Source organism: Danio aesculapii, chromosome 4, assembly GCF_903798145.1.
Source record: "Danio aesculapii chromosome 4, fDanAes4.1, whole genome shotgun sequence".
Lineage (NCBI taxonomy): Eukaryota > Metazoa > Chordata > Actinopteri > Cypriniformes > Danionidae > Danio > Danio aesculapii.
In genome coordinates this window covers 36,567,817-36,581,498 of record NC_079438.1, presented here as the reverse complement: position 1 = coordinate 36,581,498, position 13,682 = coordinate 36,567,817, and the positions used below count along the sequence as shown (strand labels likewise).

At 35.8% G+C, this 13,682-nt stretch overlaps 1 protein-coding gene across 5 annotated transcripts in view; it reads right to left on the bottom strand.

Annotated features, from left to right (window-relative positions):
* kmt2e (lysine (K)-specific methyltransferase 2E) overlaps positions 1-13,682 on the bottom strand; it is a 63,535-nt gene that overhangs the window by 31,502 nt on the left and 18,351 nt on the right. For all 5 annotated transcript variants that reach the window (XM_056455558.1, XM_056455557.1, XM_056455559.1 and 2 more), the window contains exon 2: positions 2,731-2,915. In XM_056455558.1, the coding sequence (XP_056311533.1) occupies positions 2,731-2,801 (71 nt within the window). In that variant the 5' untranslated portion in view covers positions 2,802-2,915. The remainder of the gene's footprint in view (positions 1-2,730; positions 2,916-13,682) is intronic.

Genomic DNA, 13,682 nt, shown 5'->3' with positions numbered 1-13,682 from the left:
ATTATAATTTCAAAAGTTTTACAAGATGTTTTACAAGTTGTTTTATTATTTTGCATTAAGATAAAATGTAGAAAACAAGATAAAATAAACTAATTAAATAAATTTAAATAAATTAATTAAAATAGACCTACAAAAAGGTACATTTTAGGACTTTTGGGCCCCATGGCATGAGTTGTGGGCCCCCAAATCACTAAGTCCACCCCTGTGGATTAATGAAGATCATATTTGTTTACATAAGCTTTATATAGTTATTCATAATATGTATCACTATCCTATCACTATCCCAGAGACACAACGTATTCCATATTCAGCACTGCTTTGTTTTATTATTACTTGCATTTATTTTTAAGTTTGTCTATTTTATGCTAAAACTTTGTGAGATGGTAAACAATCTTCTGTGACTATTCTAATCTATCCTTGTTGTTGTTTTCACATGACATCATTGATGAGGGCAGGAAGTGGCTCTTCTACAAAGGAATCGCTATCAGAACATTAAAATGTTTCTGTTTTATGTTGCTTATGATTGTTTAAATCTGCCAAAATAAGAAAAGCCGAACTTTTTTAATAGACTGTCAAAGATTTTAGCTCAAAGTTTAAGAATCTGGATAAAAAACGGAAGGCGGCGGCATGTAATAATAATTTTTTCAATACATCCATGTGTACAAACTTTTTAAAACGCGATCATTAGATTGGCAGCTCCATCTCATTGTGAAATAATCCAAATCTTTACTGCTGTTTCGGCTGAATAAACAACAGTAACGTTAACGCCTATATGCGAAGCAGCGGTGAATGATTGTTGATGGTCAGTTCATCGACAGAACAAAAAAGAAATGCAATCCCTGCGACAAAACTAGACTGTTATTATTGTGGAGCACTGTTTACCCCTTGCAAAAATTAATAATAATATAGACTATTCGTCCACGCTTTTATGTTTTTATCTGTTATTTTGTGATGTTTGGTTTCAGCATGGGAGAAAAACTATAATAATTCATAATAATAAACATGTTTTAGAAGCACAAAGTAAAGTGTATTGTGTGTATAACCCTTTTTAATGAATACTACCAAACACCGTAGCATAGTAAACTGATAAAATGTAATAAATACTGTAAGAGTGTAAAATGTGGTGCATTGTGATTATAGCATAGAGAACGAAGCCTATTGAATAACTTATTACTACTATTGTGTTGTACAACAACAACAGTATAGCTACTACGACAGTTTAATTCAAGTAATTTTCTATAGTTTGCTTCCAGACACTATAGTATTTACTATATTATTTTTTCATGTAACGTACAGTATCTACCGCCTCGATGACAGCCAAATATATTTTAGTTCAGTAAAAAACTCAACCCTCTTCATGATATAAGGATTATGCCCAACATTTGTGGTTATTTTCTATTTATATCTCCTTTGAAATATGGTATAAATGGCAAAAATATGGACTTTCTTCTATCTCTTCCATTCAGTTTTTTTACATCCTGCCCTCCATCTGAATTTCACGCGTCAGCAGAACCACGTGATTAAAAACAACCTATTCTTTTGCAGGACGTCCTTGTGATACAGTGAAAATTAATAGTGAATTGAATTCTTAAAACTGCTCAAATAAATAAATAAAAAACACTTCAAATTGGTTAATGTTATGACAAATGGGAATTTTAAAGGATCTGTACTTCCATGTTGTGACTTACATTTAAGAGAAAGGCATTAGTGCTAAATAAGTGGACTCTACTTAATGAGATGTGGGCGGCAGATGAATGTAAACTTGAGAGGGCCAGGTACTGTTTTCAGGTACCACAAGGAAAAATGTTTATAAAATATACAAAAATTATATAAATTTGTGGTTATAAAACCTAAAAAAAGGAAATAAAATATATAATATCAATTTAGAAAATAGATTTCACAGCAAGTTTTAAACGTTCCATTCTGCAAACAAATATATCAGATGCTTTTAGAAGATATGGGCAGCAAAATATTACATTTACAGTGTTTTAATGCAATTTTCGGGCTTCTTCTACAAAGGATTAATCTGATTTTGTTTGAAAATGCACTAGTGTTTCCCAAAAATTGCTCACCCGCACGGAAATGCCTGAAAATGCTTATACTGCTGCACTGCGCACAAGAAAAACTGTCCTCATGTTCAGCCACCGAACAACAACTGTGAGTAAACATTCCGCCTCCGTTGAAGAAATGCAATCTGAAGTATGAACAAGCTGACATTAATCTTTAACAACACCATCGAACTGGAAAGCAGTCAAAACAACAGTAGTACAATGTACCCCACCATCTTGCTTTGAGATGAACTGGTCGCGTGGCTAAAAATGTGCCTTGAATGTGCTTTGAAATGTATCCAGTTAAGAGAGGATTTCTTGTTAATAAAAAACCCTGTCAGCGTAGACTTAATGGTGTTTTCAATCTGAAACCTCACAGTGTGGAGAAGCTCCTAGTGTCTGAAAGCTCCATCTCCAATCCACTACCATCATCTTGATATGAAACAACCTTAAAGTTTCACTGAAAACCAAAAATAATGAACTCCTCTTTCTCTGTGTGGACAGTAGAGCAACAGAGCATGTTTCTGATGAGAAAGATGCAGATAGATGAGAACGGAAGCGGTTGGTGAAAAATTAAGACTAGAGATTTCCCTCTGCTGATGCAACCAGAAAGAGATGAACAAAATGATGAGTCAATACGTAAAGAGAGTTTTGTGTGGGAAAGAAAGACAGAGGCACTCACTCTGAGCCTGCAGCCATGTCCAGATACGAGGTGTTGGCCGTGTCCACCCCTACTGGGATGACTATGCTCATGACGTTCTGTGCTGGGAGTCTCTTGTCCTACTGAGTCCAGAGCACAGCAATCCAAAACACTGAGGCATGTCAGCCACAGCACTCATTGCACACATCTAAGTGCATCCACAAGGCCTGCAAAAGATGGAGAGACAAAACAGTTAGAGTCAACTTTCATCCAGACACAAGACACAATACACAGCCCTTCCACTAGAAGTCAAATATAAAGACTTTTACTGAATAAAAGCTTACATTCCATGACATCTAATGAAAGTAAAAACAGGCTGCTGTATTGATAACGTAATATTAAAATAGCTTGATTACAACTTTGCATAACTTTTTTAGCCACTATAAGAACAACAATGGATAATTTTCCTCAGATTTTGTAACAAATCTCACTGGTTGTGTGTTTGTGAGATGCTCCCTATTCTATGTTTGATAGCTCAATAGTAGTTTTACAAACATTATATTTAGCCTTTCTGTCATCTGCTAGTTTTTAAAGTGGTAATTTTGAAGCTAAAGCTTTTAAAATGTTTATTATCCTTACATGTTTGCCTTTGGTTAACAGGTACAGTCATGCGAATGCATTTTACTTAAGTGACTTAGGTTCATGAGCATGAAATAAAATGGAAAACAAATTGCCTAACCACAACAACAGGCATGAAATGATGAGAATTGTTTATTTACATATACACATACATATATTCAAACTAAAATTTATAAAGTAATAAAGTAAAAAATAAATAAATAATAAAAATAATACACACAAAAACAATACACACAAATTTCCTGACAATCAATATCTGGAATGGACCTTTTAATAAGCCATGAGCAGGAGTGCCCAAACTTTTTACGTATAAAAACCAAAACCCAAATATCATTATTAGCCGTGGACCGAAGATAAATATTCCAAACTATATTACACAAGTTGCAGCCATTGGTAATTTCCTAATTCCCCTTCATAATATTAAAAAATAAATAGAACACATTAATTTCAATCGTATAAACTAATGCAGTATAACTTATTGCGATAAAAACAATCACATATTATTATAACACAGTGGAGTTCAATGCTGAACACACTCATCAAGCAGAAGCTGCCTTTGCCTAGATTTGCTCACCAAAGTCTCTGCATTGTCCTCTATGCGTCTTATGTACATTTTAAACTAAATCGGATTCATTTACAGCCTTTAAATTGAAACAATTATTTTCAGACAGCTTTTTCGTGGCTTAACAATAAAACAAACAAATAAAAGGTTACATTAAATTTGAAATGACAATCTCTAAACTATTCTCACATGGGATGGTGGGCCAATTCAAAAGGTTACCATGGGCCAACTTTGGGCATCTTTGGCCATGAGAATTTGTGGGAACTCTGAATACAACACAAAGAGGGCAATATAAACATGATCAGGCCACATTTATGGACACTACATACTAACCAGTTTCAAGGTTTACCACGGTTTGGATAAGTCACAGTATCAAAACAACAAAAAAAATGTATATCGTTTCTAAGGTATACGTAAAGTTAAGTGTTTTTTTTCATATATTGTGAAGAAATCTGTGTTTTTGAAACTAATGAAGACAGCAGAAGTCAATGACTTATTTTAGTGATTTAGCCTCACATGTTTACTGTTCCAAAATATTACAAATGTTTCCTAAAATGAAATATATTGTGTTTAAAGGGGGAGAAAAGATTTTAATAAGACATTTAAAAATATTATTTTATATTAGAGCGGTAATCACAATACAATGATACAGTGATATTTTTATCCAAGTTTATTATACCATCAGAAACTTATGCCAGCCCATGCCTACTACTGCACAATGTATCGTTTCGGCATTGATATCGCAATGTGCGCATCAGCAATAGTCACATTGCAGGGTCTATAACATTGAATCTGCATTATTATTGACCAGATTTTAAAAATCCCATTTGAAAACACACATGATTTGTGGTGTTTTAGCAACATTTCACCGTAAAGTTACCAAAATATTTATTATTTATGTGTTTTTATTATTTATTTCCGTTTAAAACCATTCAGTCATAAGAAATTGCATTTCTAACTAAAGATTAATTGCATTTATGTAAGTGTTATTTTAGATTTGGTTTAGAGCTGGGCAATTTGACCTAAAATCAAAATCTTGATTTATTAAACATTGTAACTCGATGGCGATTAATGAACAATTATTTTATGTTTTTGTCCTCAAAGTTCACTGACCAGTTTTGGACAGTAAATATGCTCACATATTACTGTGAGATATTTCTGAATGAAGGGTGCATTACTTGATTTTAAGATAATTGAAGGAAACACACACTATCTACTAGCTACGATTATTTATTAAACATCAACGTTGAACAAATTAAATTAAAACACACATTGCCTAAAAAACAGGCGAACATGAATAACTTTTACTTTCGGAAACAAAGTAAATTATTTTCAATGTTTTTCATAATAAAAGTATCTCTTCTAAATAAAATAACTCTTGCATATCCTGTAAATAATATTTTAAACAGTGCATTTCATGCATCATCTGTAAACAAAGATTTAATGTAAATAATTATTTTATTGCACTTGAAAATATGCCGTCTCAAGGCATCTCTGGCGCAACTTCTAATCATCGTCAATGCAGTGCAAAGAATGGGTCCTACTTGACCAGAGATCAGTTGTGGCTGCAAAGTGGCCTCAGAAGAATAAATCAGCCACTACCTTTAACAGAGTGGGCTCACGTGACACGTAGGAAAAGTAAATGAAAAAATTGTTGTAAAAAAACTTAAATCGATTATAGGTTTTGAATGTCGATTTCGATTACTTTTTGATTAATCGCCCAGCCCTAACTTTATTATTGAATATTGCTAAACTTTCACACAAAAAACGTAAAGCACTATACATTTGATTTGTACAGTACTGTTCCTCTACTGTATTTCTCAATGTTCGTGATTGGTTTATTATTTTATATGTAGATGCACACTCAAAATCACTTTCAAAATCATCCCAGTGAACTCTTTCAAAATAAACATATTAATATTATATTCAAAAATCGCAATCTATATAGAAGAAAAATAAAATATCGCAATGTCAGTTTTTGTCAATGTCGTGCAGCCTTACTACCAAACAGACAGCATGTATTACGAGACCTGGATCATTACAGCTTTCGTAAACAGGATGTGACACACTCTTCAAAGTGTAATTATGAATCACAGCTCAAACATGAAGCCATCGTGGGCCCTGCGGCATGATGTTGTTCAATTCAGCAGTTAGATGGTTAACAGTATATGATGCATGTCTGCTTTCATTTGGAGTTGGATTAAGCACAAAAGACTGCCATTTAAATTGAAGGTTTGTGCTTTGGGTACAATTGCATAGGTACTTGAAGAAAAAAAAAGTGTTTTTTGTAGGACAAGGGAAGTGAAGATTATTTCACCTAACACATATCGACCTTTGCAGAAACTATCAGGGTATGTAGTGATTCTTTATGGACGCAAGGGGGCAGACTTGCATGCCTAGTCGGAGCCGTCAATAAAGTGAAGGAGAGCAAATACAACATGGACGCGGCCTTTTATATTTTCAGCCCTTATCCACAAGCGTCCACTTGTATGCGCACACACAAAGTGAGGGGTTTTAATGCGTTTAATGGTGGAGGCAAAAAGAAAACCGAATGGAAAGACTAATGATTAAGCATTGTATGTGTCTGGCAGATTGAGATGAATAGATCGGTGAATAAAGGAGGGAACTGGAATTGACAGACAGCGAAAGACAGCCAATCAGGGGCGTCCTTCGCGAGTAACGTTTTAATCCTGGTCAGAAGGGCTAAATATGTCACACTGACATACTTCCCCTGGAACAACAAACAGGGTGGCGACAAAGGAATTAAAGTGTGTGCGTGTATGTGTGTGTTGTGGTGATAAGTGGGATTAGACAAGGGGCAGATGCTGGGACATGCAGTCTACAGATGAAACCTGGATTTTGGCAAGATTGTTGAGCCACTAAACAAAAAGTGGAGGGAAGAAAGACTGGAACAATAGGATAAAAGAGTCCAAAACTGACCAGTTTCAATAACTGGGGATGATTATTCAATGTCATTTCTACTACACACACACTTTAAACAGTAAATAAGGCAGAGACGGACTTATCTATATATAAAATGTTACATTTACTTAAAGGGCTTTTTGAACATAAAAACAATAGAAGCCTCTTTGAATATTTCTTACATACTAGGGCTGCACAATATATCGTTTCAGCATCGATATCGCAATGTATCCGCAATAGTCACATCGTGTAGACATTTAATGTTAAGTTAGGATTAAATTTGAGCAAAGGTCACAGTTCAGACACAAGATTTGTGGAGTCACTGCAGAGTTTAACCATAATGGAGTGCAATTTTATAGTTTGCATCTTTTTAAGGCCTGAGAGAGATTAAAGTATTCAGGCACAAGACCCTTTGCCAATTTGAAGTGTAATAAAGAATAATTTTTTTGCATTATTTACTATTTAAAGACTTTTGCAGTGTAATTTTTACATTTATATATGCAAAACCACAAAGTATGCACTGCTTATTTCACTTTCATCTTTGCTTTATTGTATCTATCTATGCTTGTAATTTGTTTATTACATTTTATGTACCATACACGTCCCTACAGAATCATTCCAATCAATCTAAATTAATACATTTGGTAACACTTTAGGGACCAATCTCACTGTTAAATAATTGCTTAATAACATGGATGTTTAGGCATGGGACGATAACGGTTTTCAAGGAATACCACATTTTAAAAAAGTCAAGGTTTTAAAACCGCCAAAATTTTCTGCTATACCATTCCTATGGTATATGTAAGATTTTTTTATTTACGTTTTTTTGTGAAGATACAGCAGTATCTCCAGCAGAAAAGATATCTAAAGATGCCGTTTTAAATTGTAAACAAATCTGTGTTTTGGAAACAAATGAAGACAGCAGAAGTCAATGATTCATTTTCATTATTTAGCCTGACATGTTTACTGCTCCAAAATACTTTAAATGTTTCTCAAAATAAAATACTTTGTGTTTAAAGGGGAAAAAAGTTTTTGCTTTTTTAGCCAGACATTTAAAACGAATATATTTTAGAGCAGTAATCACATTACCGTGAAACTGATATTTTTAACCAAGGTTATCATACCGTCAGAATCTTATACCGGCCCATGCCTATGCATTTTATTGAGATATTGGCTCCTTTTTAGTACTTATAAACTTAATATTCTGCATGATCTTATTCTATATCCCAAATCAATACCTAAACTACCTTAACATCTATTAGTGAGGAGCAAATTAGGAGTTAGTTTATTGAAGCAAAAGTATTAGTTAATTGTTTGCTAATAGCGAGAAGTGAACGTTAAAATAAAGTGACTATAAATTCTTTCCAAGTAGTGCTTGGACTTTCATTTGGTGAAATTGTAGATGCAGTATATCAAGTCAAGTCGAGCTTTGTCATTGCGCTACATGTGTGAATATTCAGAGGAATGAAATGTAGTGTCTTGCAGGACAATGGTGCTCTTACATTAATCATAAATACAAACACAACACTGGACATAAGAGCTATTATAAAAGACCTATGCATAACTAACATATACTATAATGTAAAATAAAATATATAAATCACAATATATATCACAGAAATATTAATTATCACAATGTCAGATTTTTCCAATATCATGCAGCCCCAATACATACTTTATTTATTTTTTCTGAGAAATAATAACTACACGACATTTTACCATGATTACATAAGACAAGACACTAGGGATGCTCCGATCGATTGGCCGAAGATCAGTATCGGCCGATAATCACATTTGATGACTCGATTGGTACTCGCCAATCTGGTCGATCTCATGAACCAATTACAGGTGCTTGTTTAGAAGTTTACAAGCAGAGGAAGACACATGTGCACTCCTGCATATTATACATAGCCTACAGCAGCTATAACACCTGAGGAGGTAAATGGTGTCTGGAGGCATGAACGATCGAGTTCACTCGCATCACAACAGCTAAAATATATACAGATGCAGTGTGACCTCTGTTTATACAGTCTATTGGCACGACTCGCAAGTGATCGTCTCTTTGTTGCAATTGCAACCATTTTATTAACAAAAATCGGAGCATACCTACAAGACACCGATAAAAATTTCACTCAGAGTACCAGCAGTTTATATACCAATCTTGTCAGGCTTATTAATAACAAAAATCCCGTGATAACATTAAAAGTATATATTTAAAGATGCACTGTGGCCCTAAATTTCTAAGTGATTATCATTTTAAATTATTATTCTTACAAGGTTTCGCCAGGTGTCAACATGATCTTTAATATTTTAACACTTTATTATGATAACCTATTCTGTAATATATAAAGTACACTTCAGAATAAATATTTTGTTTAATAAAAGTTTTACATAATCTTAATATACCTGTACATTACAAACATACTGACATTTCTATATTTGTGATTAAATAAAACAACTTTAAAAATAGGAATATTTACCTTTTTTATTATCAAATTTAGATTTTCCCTGCCAAGACTATGATCTAAATCACTGCAAATAAACAAAGCCTGAACTTGCATGCCTGCACACAACACACCCCTTGACCAGCCATAACATGTCCCTTAAGATACACACACACACACACACCCCTATGAGGGTGGCACGTCGTCTTCTCACTGTTTGATAATACAATAAAATGAACCTGTCATCTGCGCATGCTGTATGCATGATGGAGAACAGACCTGCAGAATATATGTGATATGTGAGACGCATGTGTGCCCTATAAAGAGCATAAAGTCTGGCGGGAGGCAATAAAGCAGTTTAGAGAGCGGCAGAGATGACAGGTGTCAGCTTTGAAGCTAATTAATAGCAATCAGACGATGTGTGTCGGTTAGTGTGTGATTTACTCGGTTGGAAACTACAGTTCTCCCATATTTGGCCGCGTCAGGTCGCTTTCACAGGCGCAGTGGGTCTGATATATTGGGGATGTTTCGACTGCTGTGAGAAATGAATGGAGTTTCACAGCTCTTGTAACAGCACAGGAAATAATAGCTTGGATCCAAACCTAGTGAACGGCCTCGCTGTCTTTTGTTTACACAGGCATTCTTCTTCTGAGGCATTTTTCAGGCTGAATTGGAATCTAATAAGTGACTGATTTGAAATGCTCTACATAGGCAGCATTATGGCGCTCAAATAGCTCACGCAAATAGAGACTTGGAGACGCCACTCAATATTGACTCCAATAAAATTTGATCCAAGTGGTTAAAATAAAAAAACACAGACAGTACAAGTATGAAATGTTGTTTAAATATAAAACTGCTTCCGCCATCATAAATTGTATACATTTATATATTAATTATATAATTTAATGCACACACATAGCACATTTTATTTTTGAAATTTGAAATGTTGGAACTTATTTTATATAACATTTTTTATATTTTATAATAACATTTTAATTTAAGCTTATCAACATTTTAAATATTAATAGGGGTAAAATAAAATAGTACCACCACTGCTATTATTATTTTGATTCTTTTAATACTATTTTTAATGTAACGTAAGCACGGTTTCAAGGTTCACGTGGATTGGAAAAAGTCGAGTTAAACCGCAAAAATTTTCTGTTATACCGTTCCTAAGGTATATGTCAGAGTTTTTTTATGTGTCGTAAAGAAATCAGTGTTTTTGAAACTAATGAAGACAGCAGAAGTCAATGATTTATTTGAATAATTTAGCCTGATGTTTACTTTTTAAAATATTGTGTGCAATGGGAAAAAAGTAGCTGTTTTTTTACTCGCACATTTAAAAAGATATTTAACTTATTTTAAAGTATTCACAACAATGTGATACCGTGAAATTTTTATCCAAGGTTGTCATACCCTCAAAAACTTAATATCAGCCCATGCTATATGTGCTATATAAATAAACTTGCCTTGCCAACTAGTGTACTACAAAATAAATATAACATTGACATTAATTATAATGATAATCATTTTAGTTCAATTATAATACAAACAAAATAATAATAGTACTATAGTGCAAACTAGTATTTGATATATTACTGTAAACAATAATAATCATAATATTTAACAACTAATTTTTCTCCCACAGTGTATATCATAGACCAAGAACAATTAACATTATAAAGACTTCGACTAAATATATATATATACCTCCCCAAACTGTTGAAAACGATTGTTATTAATATTATTATTTGACATTTAATTTAGTTTGTTACTGTGTTTGTATTATAATTTAAAAAAAGAATGTCAGAGAAAGTTTAAAAACATTTGTTCTGAAATAAGGCACTGCTGTTCATCCTGCTATATTCATTCATTCATTCATTCATTTTCTTTTCGGCTTAGTCCCTTTATTAATCCGGGGGTCGCCACAGCGGAATGAACCGCCAACTTATCCAGCACGTTTTTACGCAGCGGATGCCCTTCTAGCTGCAAGCCATCTCTGGGAAACATCCACACACACTCATTCATACATACACTACGGACAATTTAGCTTAGCCAATTCACCTGTACCGCATGTCTTTGGACTCTGGGGGAAACCGGAGCACCCGGAGGAAACCCACGCGAACGCAGGGAGAACATGCAAACTCCACACAGAAACGCCAACTGAGCCGAGGCTCGAACCAGCGACCTTCTTGCTGCAAGGCGACAGCACTGCCTACTGCGCCACTGCGTCGCCCCTGCTATATTCATTCATTCATTTTCTTTTCTGCTTAGTCCCTTTATTAATCAGGGGTCACCACAGCAGAATTAACCGCCAACCTATCCAGCATGTTTTACGCAGCAGATTCCCTTCCAGCCGCAACCCAACACTGGGAAACACCCATACACACTCTTTCACAGACATGCACAACAGCCAATTCAGCTTAATCAATTCACCTATACCGCATGTCTTTGGACCGTGAGGGAAACCGGAGCACTTGGAGGAAACCCAAAAGAACACGGGGAGAACATGCAAACTTCACACAGAAATGCCAATTGACCCAGCCGGGGCTCGAACTAGCGCCCTTTTTACTGTGAGGCGATCGTGCTACCCACTGCACACCCCATCCTGTTATATTAAAATAAAATTTAAAAAGGAGAATATTCATAGAGGTAAGGTGAGCAAAAATGTTTGACTAACTAGACGTTGCTCTGAAAATCTGCAGTCAGCAAACACAGTTTTTGATTGCAATAAATTTGATTTTAACCGTGGTTGTTTGGACTGAACTGTTAAGTTCAATTGGTCTTGTTTTGATTATAGGAAGTCCAAGTGTTTGGAAACAGGGATTATACACTGTTCTGTTAAAACCAAATCCTGTAGGACAATCTAGCTACAGGTGTCTCAAAATGCTCCCTTGGTAGGCAGCTTGCTATGTTTTGGAGTGGAACTTAAGTAACCATGGCGCAACAAACCCAGGAAGAGGGTGAAAAACATACAACAGTGTTGTGTAATAAACCCATTTCCCTTAGAAAGCATACGGTGGTCTCTTTCCAGCTTTCTCACACTGAGTCTGTTCTTCTCGGCCACAGCAGGGCAATCCTGCCGTCACTGCTCAGGAATGTACGCATGCGCACTGGCTCCCTGTACATACACACAGATAACCATCACATATGTCCTCTGAACACCCAGACGAACCCTTTCTTTCCTCTCAAGCGCTCGCACACATTGAGCAGACATCCCCCTCTTCGAAGAGGTGTGGAAAAATCTAGTACAGTAGAGCATTCCTGGCTAAATCCAAGCCTCGGACACGCCCATTTCCTTTAGTAGAAGCTGTCTGCCACTCAAAAGAGAAAGAGAGAGAGAGAGGGAAAAAAAAAAAGAAAGAAAACGCTTCCCTGCCCTACCCGGATTTCTTTCCCTCCCCTCTGCACTTCCTAAATAAACCCTTGACACTTGGACGGGAAGGGAGGGGTGGATGGGGAGAAAAGAAAGGGGGAGAAGGTTGCAGGAATACAAGACCAATTAAATGGTCATGAGGAAAAAGAAGCTGTTTAAAAAGCCCATGAAAAGATGCGCAGCATTTGAGTCAAATTAAAGATAATACATCCTCTTTTCCTGTCCTTTCAGTGGCTTCATCTGAGGAAAGATCATGAGGGACCAATTCTGGCACCGAAAGGAATCCAACTGTTTTTCCGCGTCTCTCTCTGTATGGACACAATGTCGTACGGGAAGCTCCTCCTTCCGGCTGCTTGCTACAGAGCAGGGAAACCCACAGACTCATGTAGGAGTGTCAACACATGTTTCTTCATTTCTCTCCCCGTTTTCCCTCGCTCTCTCTCTCTCTCCCTCAGTCATTTTCCTGGTTCGTGGTGTTTGGTTTTCAGCAGGGAGAGATGGAAATAAAGCAGGCTTCCAAACACTAGCTTTCACACCATTCTCGCAGGCTGAGTCATTGCAGCCTACGCTACACAGAGGCTCTACACAAACCACGTGCCTCGAAAAAGCATGAACGCACGCCGAGAGCTTTTCCTGACAGTCATTGATAAAGATTCATGAGGTACGGGGTTGTATCACCTTGTTCGTGTCTCTCGCCGTGAGACAAATATGCCACAATCGAAACACAATCATGGCCACCGGCCAGCTCCAGTTGTTGATGTAAAAGATGCTCACTGGAATATTCTAGTGTGTTTACTACTTTTAATACTGAAGGACCGAGCACTTATGCTAAATGTTCAATGACAGAGATGAACGATAGCCTGCTGGATGCTAAAACAGGCATTGGAAGAAAAAAAAAAAAACAGACTACGTCACGTCTATAAATCAGAATATCACTGATTTGTGGGTGGGATCTTTTGATTTGGGGCAGTAAGCAAAGACAGGTCTCAGGTTGTATTTTATTTTGGCTTCACTAACAAACGTTAATGAGGTTAATGGCTTCTGTGCTAAA